This window comes from Sus scrofa, chromosome 1 (assembly GCF_054392235.1).
Source record: "Sus scrofa isolate SSC_HxYL_T2T_F1_AM1 chromosome 1, Sscrofa_HxYL_maternal_Yorkshire_Landrace_v2.0, whole genome shotgun sequence".
Classification (NCBI taxonomy): Eukaryota; Metazoa; Chordata; class Mammalia; order Artiodactyla; family Suidae; genus Sus; species Sus scrofa.
This window is the reverse complement of record NC_139383.1, coordinates 264,861,596-264,881,888: the sequence shown is the minus strand read 5'-3', so window position 1 is coordinate 264,881,888 and position 20,293 is coordinate 264,861,596. Positions and strand designations below refer to the sequence as shown.

Here is a 20,293-nt window from a genome sequence, read left to right as displayed (position 1 = left end):
CGCTTGTGCCCTCTTCCTGCTTAATGTGCTGGCAGGTGCCCAGAAGCCCTGGGTGGTTTTTGCCAAATCTTACCCTCCCAGCCACATCCTCCCAAGCTGTCCCAGCCACCCCCCCCCTCCCCGACGCCTCCCCTAGGTCAGCCCTGAGGCTCACCTCTGCCACCCCAGCTCCTTCCTCTGGTTTGGCTTCAGCTTAAAAGCCACCCAGAGTCAGGGGCATTGGCTCCGTGGGGCCTGGGAGAAGGGCTTGGAGCATTAAGGGAAGAGGAGGGCGGTTGGATCTTGAACCCAAGCTCGAGGCCCCTGGCAGCAGAGCTGGGTGCACTGGGACTGAGGCCTAGTTTGGCACCCTGGGTTGAGTTGAGATTTGCTGCGATTCCACGGGAAGACGCTGTCCACAGAGGCCAGGGGCTGCCAGGCTTCCTGAGCTCTCCTGTTGTTTTCTGAGCAGTAAACACAGAGAAGAATTACTCATTAACAGGCAGAGAAGAATTGCTCATTAACAGGCAGGAACGCTGCCTAAGGATTGAAAATCAGAAGCAAAGAGAGAGCTCCTGTCACAGATGCCACCAAAAAGGCTTTTTATTGAAGAAAGTGGTTTTTGCTTTTTTTTTTTTTTTTTTTTTTTGAGAATGTCTGCTTTGTGCCCAAGCACAATGCTGAGTCCCAGGGCTGTAATAGGACAGACCTCAGCCTCTGCATGCCATGGACAAGAACAGGGGCAACAGACAAGAAAACACAACAGTTATGAATTGTAATACATTGTTACAAATTGAGGGACAGAAAGAATCTGAGGCAGAATGAAAGATGATGGACCTCTCTGGAAAAGCCCTCCCTGAGTCTGAGGGACAAGGAAAGAGCCTTAGGAAGGGCGCAGGGAAGCAGCTACCAGAAGCCACAAGGATGACACAGAGTATGTGGCTCCTGCCCTGGGAGAGGCTTGGCAGGGCCACTGGGAGTCAGATGAGGAGGAAGAAGGTGGACCACAGGACTGGAGGTTGGAAAGGTAGATCCTGCGCCTCCAGAGGAAGCTTGGGTTTTATTCTGCATCTGAGAGGAAGCCATCTGAAACATCTTCACCAGGAATTGCACGTGTTCCAATTTCCCCCATTCCACTGCTAGGGAAAAAATGGAGGAGCCGGTCAGGAAAAGCCTGGCTGGGAGGCTGTCGTCAATCCCACGGTACGATGAGAGTGGCCTGGACCAGGGTGGTGGCAGTGGAGAGAGAGAAGGAAGCAGGATGCCTTCAGGTTATATTCTGGAGCAGACTTTACTGATGCTTTCACATTGAGGGGTTGGGAGAGGGAATGAGAGAAAACAGGGGTGTTTTCGTGGGCTTCTGGCTTGAGCAACTGGTTGAGTGGTTTCCATTCACCCTTCTGAGGGTGTCGCAACAAGGCCCAGCCAGGGCCCAGTTTGCCAGTCTACCTGTTCATCTACAAAGTGACAGGGAATCCCAGCTCTAGAACCAAAGTAAGCTGAATGTAGACATGAAAGCAGTACAATCTGTATTCAAACTTAGAAATATTTGAGGCAGAGGCAGCTCCCGTCTGACACCTGGTGGTCTTTCCCAAAGCCGTGGCCAACTTCACTGAAAACCTGATCTCATTCTGCCTTTGGGAGGTGGCCAAGACTTGAAGAGTCACCTGGAGGCCCAAAACATTCATGGAAGCTGAGCCATGGATGGGCCTCAGGGCTTGGACCCCACCGGAACTTTCTGCCACCGTAGTTTCTGGCCCATTTCTGGTTAGTATGGAAGGGAATGTTCTTTAAAGCCATCCCACACTCATCATTGCTAAGCGCACATGGGGCCTGCTCTGTTCTAGGCACAGGAAATGGGAGGCAGGCCCTGCCCTTTTGCTACAAACAGTCCTCAGGAAGCAAATAACTCTGTGCCCAGGGCCCCCAGGAGTGAACATTGAGCAAAGAGATGACTCTTCCTGAGGAGACCCGAGACCAAGACGCAAGTGTGTAACCAGTGATGTGGTGACAGGTGCTGTGAGGGTCACCAGGGCCTGACGTGGTTGGAGGACCAGAAAAATGCTTCCCTGAGGGTCTGATATTTAAACCTAGACCTGGAGAATGAGCAGCCAAGCCAAGACATGTCTAGGGAAGAACATTCCCCGCAGAGGGAACCAGGGGGCTAGAGTGAGCTGGAAGACTGGGGTGGCTGAAGCACAGGGAAGGATGAGGAAGAGATGCATGAACTGCATGGAGAGAGACTCAGACCAAATCCTGCAGGGGCTCAAAAGCCATGTTTAAGGAAGATGGAGCACCTTTTCATTGTGCCCCAAGAAAAGCAGGTCATTTGAAGGCTTCTGGGCAGGGGAATGACTCACTCTGGCTTGAATTTTAGAAAAGCATTTTTGACAGCACTCTGGCAAAGTGCACATGAGAAATATGGCCTAGGAGTTCCTTGTGGCACAGCAGGTTAAGGATCTAGTACTGTCATCGCAGCAGCTCAGGTCGCTCCAGTGACGTGGGTTTGATCCCTGGCTGGGAGGCTTCTCCATGCTGTGGGTATGGCAAGGAAAGAGTTCAGTCTTCTAACTGATCTGAATCTGAAGCAGGAAGAAAGCATTAAAAAAAAAAAAAAAAAAAGGTTTTAAAACACGAAAGAAATGTGGCCTATTCGGGGTGGTGACAGTGGGATGGATAAGGGAATGTTTTTGGAGGTAGATGTCAAGGGTGAATTTGGCTTAAGCTCCTCGGGGGCTGATAGGCCATTTACTGAAGTGGGAAAGCTTGGAAAGGGGTCAGGGTGGCAGGGGAGTGCTAAATTTACCTTGGGTTTGCAACCAAGAAGTTCTGTCAACAGAGTTTATATGACTCCCAAGGCTGCTCGACAAATTTGGGGCAGAACTGGATCTAGAACCGCAATCACTGACAACAGAGCTGGGATGTGAACTCACATAGCCCACCTCCAAGGCCTCTACCCTTACCCATGACACCATGCCCCCTCCCAGTAAACAGTAACGAAATCATCAGTCTAACATAAGGCGGTCATTAGTTCCAGTAATGGTGCAAACCAAGGGGCTGAGTTGCCTTTAGGCATCATGGTCTCCTTGAATGATTCCCTCCAGAGTCAAGGCTTGGAGCCTACGGTCTGCTCCTGCCCCATCCGCAACCACCATGTTTTGCCTACAAAAGCAATAATGGCCAGGTGGGCAGCTGGAGGGGTTGGGGTAGTCCTGGGTCTGGCTCCTTCCCAGTCCCCATTTCCTGCTGTGGGCCTCACTCTCACTAGTAACTTTATCCTCGGGCAGAGAACTCAGCTTTCACAACCAGCAAGGCATATTATTCTCAGATGTCCAGGCCTCTGGTGAGCATTAAAAACCTCTCTTGGGGAGTTCCCATCGTGGCTCAGCGGTAATGACCCTGACAAGTATCCATGAGTATGCGGGTTTGACCCCTGGCCTTGCTCTGTTGGAAAAGGATCTGGATCCAGTGTTGCCGTGAACTGTGGTGCAGGTCAAAGATGGGGTTCGGATGGGATCTGGTGTGGCTGTGGCTGTGGCTGTGGCATAGGTCGGCAGCAGCAGCTCCGATTTGACGTCTAGCTGGGGAACTTCCATATGCCACACATGTGGCCCTAAAAAGCAAAAAAAAAAGAATGTCCATAGAAACATTTTCTAATATTTGAATTAACCAGTAACTGGATATTTGAAATGACCAGTAACTGGAGATAACCCAAAATATCCATCCACAATAAAATATGGTATACTCATATATTGAGGTATCACAGGTGGGACATGAATGCCCTATAAACTACTCAGAGCAACATGGATGAAACTTACCAATAAAATTTTGAGCAAAGAAAGCAAAAAGAGGAGTTCCCGTCGTGGCACAGTGGTTAACGAATCCGACTAGGAACCATGAGGTTGCGGGTTCGATCCCTGCCCTTGCTCAGTGGGTTAACGATCCGGCGGTGCTGTGAGCTGTGGTGTAGGTTGTAGACGCGGCTCGGATCCTGCGTTGCTGTGGCTCTGGCATAGGCTGGCAGCTATAACTCTGATTCGACCCCTAGCCTGGGAACCTCCATATGCCATGAGAGCAGCCCACGAAATAGCAAAAAGACAAAAAAAAAAAAAAAAAAAAAAAGAAAGCAAAAAGAATGCATGATGTATTATTCCATTCACACACGGTTCAGAAACAAGTATAACCATGCATTTTTTTTTTTTTTTTTTTTTTTTTTTTTTTTTGCTTTTTCTAGGGCCGCACCAGTGGCATATGGAGGTCCCCAGGCTAGGGGTCCAATTGGAGCTACAGCTGCCGGCCTACGCCACAGCCACAGCAACGTGGGATCCAAGCTGTGTCTTCAACCTACACCACAGCTCACGGCAACGCCAGATCCTTAACCCACTGAGCAAGGTCAGGGATCGAACCCGAAACCTCATGGTTCCTAGTCGAATTCGCTAACCACTGCACCACGACGGTAACTCCAATATAACCATGCATTTAGAAGTCAGGATAGTGGTTCCCCTTCATGGGAGTAAGTGACCAGGAGACAGGGCACCAGAGTTCTAGAGATGTTCTTTTTCTTGGTCTTTGCACAGATTGCATAGATATGTCCACTTTGTAAAAATCCAAGGACAAGTACACTTCCTTGCACTTTTCCCTATGTATGGTTTTAATAAAAGTTTAAAAATAAGTAAATGAGGAATTCCCGTCGTGACTCAGCAGTTAATGAATTCAGCATCCATGAGGACATGCGTTCGATCCCTGGTTTCATTCAGTGGGTTAAGGATCCGACATTGCGGTGAGCTGTGATGCAGGTCACAGACATGGCTCGGATCTGGCGTTGCTGTGGCTGTGGTGTACGCCGGCGGCTACAGCTCCGATTGGACCCCAAGCCTAGGAATTTCCATGTGCTTAAGGTGCGGCCCTAAAAAGACAAAAAGGCAAAAAAAAAAAAAAGATCCGGTGTTGCCGTGAGCTGTGGTATAGGTCGAAGACGCAGCTTGGATCTGGCATTGCTGTGGCTCTGGTGGAGGCAGGCAGCTGTAGCTTCTATTTGACCCCTTGCCTGGGAACCTCCATATGCCATGGCTGCAGCCCTAAAAAGACAAAAAGACAAAAAAAATTAGTAAATGAAATTTTGGAGAGAGAGAGAGACAGATGTGTGTCTTGTGGGCCCAGCTTGGGTTTACTTAGTTCCCTTGAATGAGAATCTCAAGGAAAAAGCCCCATAAGAAACTTGATTTCTCAAAGAGAAATAACCAAAGCTAGCTAGCAGCCAGTGTTGTGACATGGTCAGGTGTCTCCAGAAGCAATTACCAGGCCAGAGTCCACATAAGATAGATCAAGGGATAAAACCCTCTCGGAATTTTGGTCATCTGACATATGGAGGAAACTATACCCATGAAGTGGACCCATTTTTGAACCGGTAAATTACAAAGAAGCTTGTTTCAAAACAGCAGGACCTGTCATTGGCTTTTGTGTGACATGCAAGGCCCCTTTTTCTCTGCTGAAAAAGTTACTCAAAGAAATGTCTGGAGCCGTGGGCTCTCCCTTGCCGGCCAAAGGTCTGTGACTGAACTTTGCGTTTCCTCCCAGGCCCGAGCCCAGTGAGGGGGAGGTGGTTACCCAACACAAAGCAAGCCAGATCCAAACCCAAATCCCTTCTTCCCAAGTCAGCCTGGGCACCTCCCAGGAGGCGTCCAGATCCAAGGGAGGCGGAAAGGTCTTGGGGAGGAGGAAGGCAGGCAGAGAGAGCACAGAAAGGGGATAAAAAAGTGAGGGGCTGCGAGGGCAGGGTGGGCAGGGGCCCGCAAAGAGGGCACAAGGGGTGCAAAGTAATGGTGAAAGGCGGAGTACGGGACGGAAGGGGGCGCAAGAGGGACTGAGATCGCGTGGTGTCTGACGAAGGGGTAGGGAGGGTCACAGAAGGGACACGGAGGGCAGAGGCCCGCGGTGAGGGCACGTGACAAAGGCGCAGGGTCTCAGGAGGTGAGGGTACGGCGAGAGGGAGCAGAAAGGACATGGGGGGGCGGGGGGGCGGGGCGAGGCGGAGGGGCGGGGCGAGGCGGAGGGGCGGGGCGAGGCGGAGGGGCGGGGCGGAGGGGCGGGGCGGGGCGGGGCGGGGCGAGGCGGAGGGGCGGGGCGGAGCGAGGCGGAGGGGCGGGGCGGAGCGAGGCGGAGGGGCGGGGCGGGGCGAGGCGGAGGGGCGGGGCGGGGCGAGGCGGAGGGGCGGGGCGGGGCGAGGCGGAGGGGCGGGGCGAGGTGGAGGGGCGGGGCGGGGCGAGGCGGAGGGGCGGGGCGGGGCGAGGCGGCGGGGCGGGGCGAGGCGGAGGGGCAAGCGGAGGCCTGGGATCTGGGAGAAAGGGGCGTCTTCATCTTTTCCCCAGTGGCTGTGCGGCTGCGGTTTCTTTCTTGACTGGCTTCTCGGCGAGGCGGGTGAGTCGTGGGCCCCAGGGACTGGCGCCGCAGGTCTCGCTGCTTTTGGCAGAGGTCGTAGAGATACTTCTCTAGCCGCGGGCTACCCGGACTTTGCCACCTCCGAGCCCTGGAGGTGGGGAGGGAGGGTGAGCAATTCAGGCCTGCGGCCAAAGTCCCTAAATTCCCCTCCAGAAACTGAGGAAAATGCTGTGGGCCCTTTGTTCTAGTTTTAGCAGCGCCAATGGCTCCCCGCGTGACTTGGGGCGAATTTCCGCCCCTCACTGGGCCTCCACCTACCCACCTGCAAAGGGAGGGCATCTTTGGACGGGTGTCCCTAAGTTCCAGACTGACTTAAATTCATTTCCTGACAAACCTCCTCTAAGGCCTGTCCCCAGGTTCACCAGCCATGATTGTCCCTCAGCAGCAGCTGGGCTGCCTTCTGAACTCTGGCCCCTCAGGTTACAGCTGAACAGGTTGGGTGTCTGGAATCTGCTCTGTCTGGGACCAGAAGCTGCTTCCACCCTCTAGACGTTGGGTTAAAGAATTTGTTTTCTCTGCAGTCAGTAATCCTTTCACTGGTTCTCCACCCAGGCAGGCATCATCACCTGGGGCTCAGAGAGGCTTTAAGACAGGGAAGACCAGGACCTCTAGGATGTGGTTGAGAGGGTTAAGAACCCGACTAGTATCCAGGAAGATGCGAGTTCCATCCCCGGCCTCTGGTTAAGGATCCAGCATTGCTGCAAAGCTGTGGCATAGGCCCCACCAATTTGACCCCTGGCCTGGGAACTTCCATGTGCTGAAGGTGTGGCCATAGAGAGGGAAAAACAAAGAAGAAGAAGGACCAGGCTGCTCTGCCCTCCCTTTTGTCCTGTGCTGTACAGGTTCACCAAAATCAGATTTTAAAAAAAATCCAACGGAGTTCCCGTCGTGGCGCAGTGGTTAACGAATCCGACTAGGAACCATGAGGTTGCGGGTTCGGTCCCTGCCCTTGCTCAGTGGGTTAAGGATCCGGCGTTGCCGTGAGCTGTGGTGTAGGTTGCAGACGCGGCTCGGATCCCGCGTTGCTGTGGCTCTGGCGTAGGCCGGTGGCTACAGCTCCGATTCAACCCCTAGCCTGGGAACCTCCATATGCCACGGGAGCGGCCCAAGAAATAGCAACAAGAACAACAACAACAGCAATAACAAAAAAAGACAAAAGACAAAAAAATAAATAAATAAATAAAAATAAAAAAAATAAAAAAATCCAAATAGGTCTAAGCAATGGAAGGGAGTACTGGCCATAGAATCTGGAGGTTTGGGTTCTAGTTCTGGCTGTGACCTTAGGCAAATATCTGCCCCTCCCTGGCCCAGTCTGTCCTGGCTGAACATTCAAGGAGTTGGTCAGATGGTTTGCAAGGATTCTAATGTCTTTCACATTCCTAACAGTAGCAATGGCAGTCATAATAATTGTTTCCTTACCTTGACCACAAGGCCCTGCCTGCGCCAGCCCCTCTTTCCCCAAAGCATCAGACTCCTTGCCCTGCCTCAGGACCTTTGCACTCCCTGTTTCCAGTGCCAGGAAGATTTAAAACCACCTCCATTTCCTGAATAGGCATTCAGCTCTCCACTGAAATTTCACTTGCTTCTGGATTTACATCATGGGGCATGCTGCCTTCGTTATGCTTAAGTATTTGTGTAGTTCTTTGTCTAATAGCTGTATCCCCTGTTCTTTAATGCCTGTAATTGCCATGAAATCTAGACATCTCTGTTGCATTCCCAACTGCTAGAGCACATAAAAAGTGGAGTGAACATACAATCTCATCGAGACCAACAATCTTGTGGAGCTGGGCCCCTGGGCTTGTCTTACACATAAGGAGACAGGGCTTCAGAGTGACACTCCTAGGGTCACACGGTGAGGTGGCAGCATCACAATTTGAACCCTGTCTGTCTCCGCCTCCAAGGCCTGACCTTCCACGTCGCCTGCCCTGTTCCAGGATCTTCTGCTGTGAAGACGTGACCCAGGTGCCAGCAGATCTGACCCACGAAGCCTGGAAAGAGAAGACGATCAGGTTGGGGAGGGCAGTGTCTCGTCCAGCTCAACCTCCTCTTGGCCCCTGGGACCTGAGGCAGAGGCTGACCTGGGGTGGACGGGTCCCCTCCTGCAGGCCATGGTGCACCGGCTGCCATTACGACTGCTGACATGGGACGTGAAGGACACGCTGCTCAGGCTCCGCCACCCTGTGGGGGTGGAATATGCCAGCAAGGCCTTGGCCCACGGGCTGCAGGTGGAGGCCGCGGCCCTGGGACAAGCCTTCCCGCAGGTGTACAAGGCTCAAAGCCACAGCTTTCCCAACTATGGCCTGAGCCAGGGCCTCACCTCCCGCCAGTGGTGGCTGGACGTGATCCTGCAGACCTTCCATCAGGCGGGTGTTGGGGATGCCCAGGTTGTGATTCCCATTGCTGACCAGCTCTACGAGGACTTCAGTCACCCCCACACCTGGCAGGTGTTGGAGGGGGCTAAGGCCACCCTGAAGGGGTGCCAAAAACGAGGTCTGAGACTGGCAGTGGTCTCCAACTTTGACCGACGCCTGGAGAACATTCTGGTGGGTCTTGGCCTGCGGGACTACTTCGACTTTGTGCTGACCTCTGAGGCTGCCGGCTGGCCCAAGCCAGACCCCCGCATTTTCCATGAGGCCTTGCGCCTTGCACAGGTGGAACCTGCGGCAACAGCCCATATTGGGGACAGTTACCGCTGTGATTACAAGGGAGCACGGGCAGTAGGCATGTACAGCTTCCTGGTGGCTGGCCCGGAGCCTCTGGATCCTGCGGTCAAGGATTCTGTACCCCAAGAACACATCCTCCCCTCACTGTCCCATCTCCTACCTGCCCTTGACCACCTGGAGGGCTCACCCATGGGGTTTTGAGTCTGATGAAGGAAGTGGTGGAGCCTGACCAGCCCTGGAGACAGGAAGCCCCAGCTTTCCCAAGATTTGGCCTTTGCCTGTCTGTCTGCCGCCAACTCACAACAGTCTGATCATAAAGCAGAGCTTCAGCCCTGCCCCACTAACCAGCTCCTGGTCTCCGAGATGGTTCATTCATCACACCTGTGTCCCTTTTCCATCCTGCATCCCCTTCACCGCCAGCAAGACCCATGAGGGCCCAACTGGCTTCAAAACCAGCGCTTTCAAACTTGGTTTTAGCAGCACGGCTTTTTGCCGTGGATGAGCTCATGTGGCACCCTAACACGCAAAACGGGAAAAATGAGAAATTGCTAGGATTGAAGCAGAGGACCTGGCGTCCCTCATTTCAGGCCCTGAACCCTCTGCGACTCTCCCCCTGAGAAGCCTGAGATCAGAGGTGGGTAGTTTGAAAACCAAGGTGCTAAGGCTGAGCTGTAGGGACCCTGCCCTCTAGGACTGCGTAACCAGAAATGTGGAAGTTTAGACAAGAAATTACAGTCAGGAGAAGAAAGCGTTGATGCCTGTCTGCCATGTGTTAGGTACTCTGCCAAGGCCTTATATGCCTATATGAAGCTACCTCCGGGGTGGAGGAAGTGTGACTACCACCTAACAAATGAGGAATCGGATTCCGGGCTGAGTAGTTGCCTGAGGTCGCAGAACCGGTGGGAGCTGGGGTTCCAACATAGACACGTTTAACTCTGAAGCCCATCAGCCTGACTGCTAAGTTGCAAGTAGAAAAGGATCCGGGTCATGTGAGACAATGCATTGGAGATCCAGGGACAATAGGGAAGGCGTCCTAGAGGATGGGAGTCTTAAAGTTGACAAAAGTCCTGAAGGAGGAGTTCCCGTCGTGGCTCACTGGTTAATGAATCCGACTAGGAACCATGGGGTTGTGGGTTTGATGCCTGGCCTCGCTCAGTGGGTTAAGGATCCGGTATTGCCATGAGCTGTGGTGTAGGTTGCAGACTCGGCTCGGATCCCGTATTGCTGTGGTTCTGGCGTAGGCAGGCAGCTACAGCTCCTATTCAACTCCTAGCCTGGGAACCCCCATATGCCGCAGGAGTGGCCCTAGAAAAGGCAAAAACACACACATTCACACACACACAAAAAAAGTCTTGAAGGATCCCTGTCCTAGGGATGGCATGGGGGTGGGAAGGCCCAGGAAGAGGGACTGGAGCTCCAGGTGGCAGGAGGCAGGGGATGTGGGGGCAGTCACTGGAGGCTGAAGAAGTGAGTTGGGCTTTTAAAATGTCATATCTCTTCCTGCCTCTCCCTCTTCACACACTTCTTGACTTGGTATTTACTGGACACCTGCGCCTTGCACAGGGCATCCCACTGGTGAAAAGCTTATAGGCACGTACACAGTGTATGTTCTGGTGCCAACAGTCGGCAGGGGGGCTCTGGAGTGGACCCTGAACTGGGGGTGCATGTAGATGGGCAGTGGGCCTATGACCTATAGGCTGAAGGCTGATGCGGAGACTTTTTTTTTTTTTTTTTTTTTGCTTATAAACATTTATTTCTCACAGTTGTGAAAGTTGGGGAGTCTGAGACTTGCTGCCAGCCAATCTGATGTGGCTGATGAAGACCGCTTCTCACTGGGCCTTCACATGGTGGAAGGGCCGGGGAGCTCTGTGGGGTCTCTTTCTAAGGGCACTAAATTCCCATTCGTGGCGGCTCCCCTCGTAAAATAAGCACTTGCAAACCCTCGGGAGGCTCCACCATCTAATACCATCACATAGGGCATTAGGTTTCAACATATGAATCCCCAGAGAGACTGTGTGCTGTGATACCATTTCCAACTAGCTCCGCGGCCGACAGACCACCCAGCAGCCCCCGGCTTCGTCGAATGCGGAAGCCCAGGAGGTAACGCAGCATCCTCGAGTCACAGCCTCGCCTCCAGAAGGCTGCCCTCTGATGTGGGGATTCGATTGCTGGTTGGGGGAGCATGGCTTGGGGGCCTTTGGGTGCCAAATAGAAGAGATTGGCTTTGACCCAGGTTTGGGGGCAGAGACTGCCCAGGCAAAGGCAGGGAACTCTTCTCGGACTTGGTTAACCCTCCCGAGGGTTTGTTTTCTATGGGCTTGGTGCCATGGCCAGGTGACTCAACATTCATTCCCAAGTGCTGAGCCGTTAAGGACATGGGTCGTGAACTGTGCTCTCAGAGCTGTGAGGTCATGTAAACCGAAAAAGTTGACTTGATCCACCCAGTGTTTCAAGTAAATTATTGAGAAAACTTAAGAGTGGGGAACGGGAGTTCCCATTGTGGCTCAGTGGTTAACGAATCCCACTAGGAACCATGAGGTTGCAGGTTCGATCCCTGGCCTTGCTCAGTGGGTTAAGGATCTGATGTTGCCATGAGCTTGGTGTAGGTCACAGACAAGGCTTGGATCCTGCATTGCTGTGGCTGTGGTGTAGGCTGGCAGCAGTAGCTCAGATTCAGCCCCTAGCCTGGGAATTCCATATGCCACAGGTGTGACCCTGAAAGACAAAAGACAAAAATAAGGGTGGGCAGAGAGGCATTTCCACCATGGTGCAATGGGTTAAGAATCTGACTACAGTGGCTTGGGTTGCTGCAGAGGCACGGGTTCAGATCTCTGGCCCAGCACAGTGGGTTAAAGAATCCGGCCTTGCCACAGTTGCTGCGTAGTTTGTAGCTGTGGCTCAGCTTTGATCCCTGGCCTGGAAACTTCCATATGCCATGGGTGTGGCCATAAAAAAAATGGGAGGGGGATTGCTATTCTAATGGGACCTCCTCAGAAGAACAGGAAGGGACCTGCCCTGCCAGCAATGCAGGGCACAGAACTCTTGTCGAGGCTCTTTCAGCTGTGTATGCTGAGCTGCCTCCAGCCTCTATCTGGGAATATGGGCGAGGGTGAGGGAGACATCAATTTCCCAACAGGCTCACCAACAAGATCCAAGCTGGTACTTGGGAGAATCAGCCTGATTACCAACAAAGAATGGGGAAGACATTTTGCAGTCTTTGAAAACCTTTAATAATGTCCATATTCCCCAAGGCTGGCCCTCTTGTCCCTCAGCTGTTTCTTTGAAGGCCTCACTGCAGGTCTTCACATTATGTCAGAGAAGGCACTAGGTGGGGCCATTCATCAGCTGCAGTGGGGAGAAAAGTTCATCCCTGTTGCCCCAGGTGGGCAGGGGCTGGAGCTCTGCCTAGTCTCAGGCAGGACTGCCGACAGGTGTGTTGCGGGCAGGTCACCTGGACAGGATCCCTTCAGTGTTCCGAGTGGCCAGGCAGGGTCTGGCAGAGGACACAGCCCCCAGGCAGAGTCCTGTGGCCAACCACAGCCTGGCAGGAGTTATAACTCCCCTGCAGGTTTTCCTGTGTGCTAGAAAAAATATTTTCTCTATGTGCCATGTCATGAAAAGGACTAAGGAGCAGTGAATTGAGGGGATGAAAGAGCTTCAGCCATAGGCTATTCTGCCAGAGAATGGCATCTACTGGAGGCAGCGCTCCGTCACCTGTCCATCCATCCATCCATCCATCCGCTCGCTTGCCAAATATTTATTGCACTCTCATTATGCACCAGGCACCGTGCTGGATGTTAGAGATACAGTGGCAAACAAGACACCACCAGTGGAACAGATGTGTAGGCTGGGGAGACCAAGGCTGGGGAACAGCAGGTTCCCTACCGATATCCAGCATGGAGTGGCTGTACCCAGATGCCCTCCTAAAGCTGCCCATTGGACACAGGCATGTTTGGGAAAAAGACATTGGGTAGAAACATGGCCTGAAAGGGCGGTAGGGAGGCCGACCTGGCCTCCCCACGGCCAGAGGTCAGTGGATGATGGAAATGGTCTGGTCGGCCACGGCAAAGACTGGGAAGAGGGGCCCGGGGAAGGACGCGTGGTGGGTGTGTAGCACCGTGCCCGAGGCCGGCTCATAGAAGAGAAGCTCCTGGGCCTGCAGGTCCAGCAGCACCCCCAGCTGAGATGGGCACCGCAGCAGGTCCAGGGGCTCGTGCTGCCCATCATGTGAGAAACGGAACTCCTGGTCGTAGCGGGAGAAGACCCAGGAGAAGGCGTTGTAGCCCAGACGGGAGTCGCTGCCGGAACCCTTGCGGGGCAGCTGGCCTGAGGCCACGCCCACCTTATAGGCACCACTGTTCTGGACGTTCACCACCCAGGCGTGCAGCCCAGCCTGGAAGGAAGTGGTGGCCAGGGCATTGGGCCAGTGGTCAAAGCGCTCCGGGCCATCTGCCCAGGCCTTGGACTTCTTGGCATGGAAGGTCAGGGTCCTTCGGTCCTCTGACAGTTGCAGGAAGGGGCTGACAGTCCTCTCGTCGATACGCACGTCTTCCATGCCTGCGGAAAGAACTCTCAGAGTTGCCCAAGTTCCACCCTCAGCCCTAACCTGGTCCCGCCCGGTAGCAGAGGGCTTCCTCACCACTCACCAGCAGACAAGCCATAGACTGTCTCTGAGCCTCATCTTAAAATGGGGATCAAAGTAGGACTTATCACAGGGTGGATGCGAGGATCAGAGATGGTATGTGTGAAGTGCTGAGCATTAGTCAGTGCTCAATAAACTATGGCCATGAGAAGAGTAGTTATTATTAGTCCAAGACTCTCATCTGTAAACTTTGATAGAAAGTAGACCCTGAGATGAGTTCCCGTCATGGTGCAGCGGAAATGAATCTGACTAGGATCCATTAGGTTGTGGGTTCAATCTCTGTCCTCGCTCAGTGAGTTAAGGATCCAGCATTGCCCATGAGCTGTGGTGTCCGGTGCAGACACAGCTCGGATCTGGCAGCTGTAGCTCCAATTAGACCCCCTAGACTGGGAACCTCCATATGCCATGGGTGTGGCCCTAAAAAGCAAAAAAAAGCAAAAAAAAAAAAAAAAGGCCCTGAGAGGAGAAGTGAGTTACCCAAGTCACACATACACACCAAGTTGGTGGCAGGGGCAAGGTAAAGACCTAGCATTTTGCTTCTACATCTAGGGTCTAGCACTGATCATGCTGCATTCTTTTTTTTTTTTTTTTGGGGGGGGGTTGTTTGATTGTTTTGGCTTTTTAGGGCTGCACCTGCGGTATATGGCGGTTCCACAGGCTAGGGGTCCAATTGGAGCTATGGCTGCTGGACTACACCACAGCTCACAGCAACACCAGATCCTTAACCCACTGGGCGAGGCCAGGGATTGAACCCCTAATCTCATGGTTTCTAGTCAGATTTGTTTCCACTGTGCTGCAACGGGAACTCCTCATGCTGCATTCTAGTCAGTCGTATCTGCGGTTTCCAGATCAGACTTGTCGTAGCAACACGGTTCTTGGAGGCATCAGATACGCAGTTTCAACAACCAACTAAATGGGACTACTGGGAAGTCAGGCACAATTAGATACCAGAATCTAGACAGGCGAGCTATAGCTTGTACTAACATTTTAAGGATAACATGCAAGGAGGGAAGGTTAAAATTGAGAAAAATTTAACCCTTTAACCTAACCTTTGAGTACATTGTGAAAGTGTCACAGCTGGCAGTGTGGAAGCTTCCGGGTAGCCTGGGGGGGAAGCCTGCTTTGAGAACCCTCGCACTAAGGGAATTCCTAGTGCAGGAAACCGTGTCATGTCCACCTCTGTGGCCCCAGCATACAGCCAAGGCCAGGCCCACAGTCAGCCTGAGTCAGTGTTTGTTGAGTAAGTGAGATGAATCCCAACAGCTCAATTCTCGCTCCAATTGGCTATTAATTCTATATTCCTAAAGACAAACTAGGTTTCCAAGAAATAATACGGAGTGGCCACCCTAGGGCAGGACATGAGGAGGACATGATTTCTGGAAAGAAGATTTATCCCAGACGCAACCACCCAACCACAGAGCAGGCTGGTCTGGAAACAGGGAAGACCTGGCCCAGCTGCCCCAGAACTTGGCTGTCCAGAACTTGGCTCCACTGACAAGCCTGCATCCAGCATCACCGGTTGCTCACACTCTGAGCCTAGATGCACCAGTCCCTGGTGTGACCAGGCAGCAAACCCCAGACAGACAGACAGACAGAAGCCCAGTTGCTCCAAGGGGCCCAGGCTTGAGCAGCTCCTAACCTGAGAGGGACCAGAGAACGGCTGTCCCCCAGAGCTGGGACAGTAGTGGGCTCCGAGTACACTTCTCATTAAAGTTTAACTTTTCCGACTCCTGGGGATCCAAAATGCCCTCTGCTTCCTCCGTCCTTGTGCAGGAAAAAAAAATGGAAAAAAAAGAGAGAGAGATTTAGGAAGGTTCTGGAAATGTATCTGGATCAACATAGGAGGGGAAGAGAAGTAAAATTCTCTTCCCACCAGGGTGACACCAAGAACGGCAGCCAGCCCTCACACAGGAGGGGGGCTGGAGCCAAAAGGAAAGGTGGACGTACCCTCTGTACCCTGGAGCCTTAATCCCGGCAAGGCATATGTTTTACAGGGAGGGAAATACTTGGTACCAGTATTAGAACTTGGAATCAGTGTGCTCTGTGGGGGAAGCAACTGGCCAGGGTCTCCTGTAAATTAGCAGCAGAGCTGGGACTGGGCCCTGAGCCTCTTATGCCTCAGTCTTTCCATTCTACCAGCCTGCGTGAAGAAAAATATGGCCTTCTTCCAAAAAAAATCTCCTACAGCAAAGCCTCTGGGTGTGGTCAAAAGGTACCGCCATGCCTTTGCTTTTAAAATGCCAACACGGAGTTCCCCGCGTGGCGCAGCGGAAACAAATCCGACTAGGATCCATGAGGATGCAAGTTCAATCCCTGGCCTCACTCAGTGGGTTAAGGATCTGGCATTTCTGTGGCTGTGATGTAGGCTGGCAGCTACAGCTCTGATTCAACCCCTAGCCTAGGACCCTCCATATGCTGCAGGTGTGGCCCTCTAAAGCAAAAACAAACAAACAAACCGCAAACACCCCTGAGGGGTCATGCGGGGAGGAACCATCAGTTATCATCCCAACCAGAGCGTAGTCACAGTGCTTTGTGCCCAAAAACCTCCTCTCTTCAGCTTGTAAAGGGACTGGGTTTTGTGGCAAAGGGTTTAGGGACATAAGATGCTTAGGAGGGGAGGATTGCCATTTACTAAGCAGTCAGGCTCTGGGCTTTTCTGTATAGAACCTCAGATGATCTTTGCTATAACCTGGGAGGCAGTTGTTACAGTATTTGATAGGAAAGAACAGATTCAGAGACAGTCTTCAGCTAAAAAGAAGACCCGGATTCAAGTCTTGACTCTCTGCAGAAACAGAACCAGGCTAGGGGCTGGCACCATTCAACAGAACCTTCCCCTTGACCTGAAGCAAAATCTGAAGGGGTGTGGGGCAAAGCAAGGATTCCCCCCAGGGTTTGGGAGACCTCTGAGCTGGCCTCTGAGAAAGAGCCTTCTCACTGCCTCTAATGCAGGAGATGACTCTGAGTTCAGGTCGCAGAGAAGTGTGAGCTCACACTCTCTCCCCCAAATCTCATGGGTCTGTCTGTAAACAGAGAGGGGAGGGAGGATGTGGTATGTCTCCTCTTGGACACGAGGTCTTTTTTGGGGGTAGGGGTGGTTTAGGGCTGCAACTGCGGCATATGGAGATTCCCAGGCTAGGGATCCATTTGGAGCTATAGCTGCCGGCCTATGCCACAGCCACAGCAATGTGGGATCCAAGCCATGTCTGCAACCTATACCACAACCAGAGCAACGCCAGATCCGAGCTGCGTCTGCAACCTGCACCACAGCTCACAGCAACACTGGATCCTTAGCCCACTGAGCGAGGCCAGGGATCGAACCCGCAACCTCATGGTTCCTAGTCGGATTTGTTTCTGCTGTGCCACAATGGGAACTCCAAGATCTCTTTTTTTTTTAAGACTGTCACTGACTGTCCTGGCTTGGGAGGAATGAGGTGAACAGTGCCTAGGAAAGCTGAGAGTAGGCCCTGGTTACAAAGGCTCTTTGTCGTCAGGACAAGGGCAGGTCTGTTGCCATCTTCTCAAAGCACTGAGGCTGGCTCTGGAAGAGTCCCAGACATCAGCTGAGGAGGAAAGAGGATCCGGTGTCAGCAATGCTAAATCATCAAATCTGAGCAGCGGAGCAAATCTGAGGCCCATCATAGACACTACAGTTTAGAGAACTAACTGGTCCAGCTACCTCTTCTCATACAGAAGAGAAAATTCATGATGCCAAAGGAGGAGGAGTGAAATGGGGCTGGGACACAGCAGGGCCTGGCTGGGACCAGAAGGCCTGGTCTGTGCAGCGGGACCTGCTGCCATGGCAGGTCAGGGCTGAGCTTAGCCACAGATGTGGAAACCTTGGGGGCTAAGGTTTTAAAAACAGGACAGTCATCCCTCTATATCCTGGGGGCTTTGTTCCAGGACCCCCACAGATACTAAAATCCTTGGGAGGTTCAAGGCCCCTTACAGCTGGCTCTCCATATCCGAGGTTCCCCATCAGATTCGAAAACATTCAAATTCATGATTGGGTGAATCTATGAACGTGGAACCACAGAAATGGAAGGCCAGCTCCTCTGAGAGTGTGCACCCTCAGGCGAAAGGCACAAAGAACTACAAACAAATCTTGAAATCTATGAGAAGGTTTGTCAATCATAGCATGGGTTTAGCAACGCTCAAATAATTCTGCATGTATCATAAGGCTGAACGAATGAATAAATATATTTGTTGCTGTTGCTGGGAGCTAAGGTTCTCACTCTGAAAGAAGAACAACATAAATATGGATAAAGGAAGGCAAAGGGAAAACCCTTTCAGTGTCTGACTGGAATTAGAAGTTGTAATACAAACACAAGAATAAAAAAAGTTACGTGCACACACACTCCCTAGTTCTGTCTGCTGTGCACTGGACAGGCCTGGAAGCAATGATGCATCAGTAGCAATGAACACACCTAATGGCCAAATCTTGGTTTTTAAATACTATTTCCTACTAAAAGGAACCAAGAATCCTTGGAGAAATAGCTGATTCCAGGGCTGAGGCAGGAAAAGAGCAAGTTGAGCCTGGGACTTTGTCTTGTGTCAGAAAGCAAGAAAGTGCTCAAAGAACGATGAGGAGTTGTCAAACCACACAGAATCTGGCTTGAAGGGGCTCCTACAGCCAAATCTGGGACAGTTTGAAAATCAAAATTAATAACAGCAGTAATATATTATAATGCATGAGTTGACATTGATACTAAATAAGTGAATGAATAAACAAGCAAACTAAGTCCAGAACAGAAAATAAATACATAAAAGGAATCTAAATTGGAAAGGAAGAAGTAAAATTGTCACTGTTTGCAGATGACATGATATTATACATAGAAAGTCCTAAACACACCACCAGCAAACTACTAGAGCTCATCAATGAACTGGTAAAGATGCAGGATACAAAGTTAATATATGGCATTTCTATATGCTAACAATGAACCATAAGAAAGAGAAATTAAGGAAACAATCCCATTGACCATCATATCAAAAAGAACAAAATATTCAAGAATAAACTTACCTAAGAGGTAAAAGACCTATACTCAGAAAACTATAAAGCACTGATGAAAGAAAAGGAAGATGAGACAAACAGATGGGAAGATACACCGTGCCCTGGGACTGGAAGAAATAATATTGTTAACAAGCTTCTCAAGACAATCTATAGATTCAAGGCAATCCCTATCAAAATACCAAGGGAAACACTGTAAGTTAACTACACCCTATACAATTTTTAACAAATATCAAGGGCAGGAGTTCCCACTGTGGCGAAATGGGATCAGCAATGTCTCTGGAGCACAGGGACACAGGTTCGATCCCCAGCCCGGCACAGGGGGTTGCCGCAGCTGCAGTGTGGGTCACAACTGTGGCTAGGATCTGATCCCTGGCCTGGGAACTCCATGTGCTGCATGCCTGGTGGCCATAAAAGAAAAATAAATATATATATATACATATATATGTGATATATATGTATATATATAATCACATTTTCCACAAAACTAGAATAATTTTAAAATTTGTATAAAAATACAAGAGACGGAGTTCCCATCGTGGCGCAGTGGTTAACGAATCCGACTAGGAACCATGAGGTTGCGGGTTCGGTCCCTGCCCTTGCTCAGTGGGTTAACGATCCGGCGTTGCCGTGAGCTGTGGTGTAGGTTGCAGACGCGGCTCGGATCCCGCGTTGCTGTGGCTCTGGCGTAGGCCGGTGGCTACAGCTCCAATTCGACCCCTAGCCTGGGAACCTCCATATGCCGCGGGAGCGGCCCAAGAAATAGCAACAACAACAACAACAAAAAGACAAAAAGACAAAAAAAAAAAAAAAAAAAATACAAGAGACCCTGAACAGCCAAAACAATCTTGAGAAAGAAAAACAGAACTGAAGAATCATACTCCCTGACGTCAAACTATACTACAAAGCTACAGTCATCTTTAAAACAATGTGGTACTGGCACAAAAACAGACACACAGATCAATGGAACAGGATAGAGAACAGGATAAACTCATGTACTCATGGTCAATCTACAACAAAGGAGGCAAGAATATACAATGGAAAAAAGACAGTCTCGTCAATAAGCAGTACTGGGAAAACTGGACAGCTAACATGTAAAAGAACGAAATTAGAACATTCCCTAACACTGTATACAAAAATAAATTCAAAATGGATTAAAGACCTCAATGTAAGACTGGAAACCATAAAACTCCCAGAGGAAAACATAGTCGAACAATCTCGACATAAATTGCAGCAGTATTTTTTTTTGGGGGGGGAGGAATCTGCCTCTTCAAGCAAAGGAAATAAAAGCAAAAATAAACAAATGGGACCTGGAGTTGCTGTTGTGGCTCAGCGTGTTAAGAACCTGACACAGTGTCCATAAGGATGCAGGTTTGATCTTTGGCCTCTCTAAGTGGGTTAAGGATCTGGCATTGCTGCAAGCTGTGGCATAGGTCACAGATGCGGCTCAGATCCAGTGTTGCTGTGGCTGTGATGTAGGCCAGCAGCTGCAGCTCTTATTTGACCCTTAGCCCAGGAACTTCCATGAGCTGTGGTCATGAAAAGAAAAAAAGGGCAGGCGGCGGG

At 51.2% G+C, this 20,293-nt stretch overlaps 2 protein-coding genes across 8 annotated transcripts in view; one reads left to right on the top strand and one right to left on the bottom strand.

Moving 5' to 3' along the window:
- Positions 1–6,328: 6,328 nt before the first annotated feature.
- Positions 6,329–13,876, top strand: HDHD3 (haloacid dehalogenase like hydrolase domain containing 3). Of its 2 annotated transcripts, none has more exons than XM_021067749.2 (2): positions 6,329–6,396; positions 8,352–13,876. In XM_021067749.2, exon 2 carries the CDS (start codon positions 8,526–8,528, stop codon positions 9,279–9,281), a length of 756 nt encoding a protein of 251 aa, XP_020923408.2. In that variant the 5' UTR covers positions 6,329–6,396; positions 8,352–8,525; the 3' UTR covers positions 9,282–13,876. The 2 variants fall into 2 exon arrangements, with proteins under 2 accessions (XP_020923408.2, XP_020923405.2); XM_021067746.2 differs by having other exon boundaries at positions 8,319–13,876.
- The window catches only part of BSPRY (B-box and SPRY domain containing), a 27,204-nt gene continuing 19,197 nt past the window's right edge, over positions 12,287–20,293 (bottom strand). For all 6 annotated transcript variants that reach the window (XM_021067718.2, XM_021067724.2, XM_084992591.1 and 3 more), the window contains exons 5-6: positions 15,362–15,486; positions 12,287–13,637 (exon numbers count right to left, since the gene is read on the bottom strand). In XM_021067718.2, coding sequence (XP_020923377.2) covers positions 13,111–13,637; positions 15,362–15,486 — 652 coding nt within the window. In that variant the 3' untranslated portion in view covers positions 12,287–13,110. The remainder of the gene's footprint in view (positions 13,638–15,361; positions 15,487–20,293) is intronic.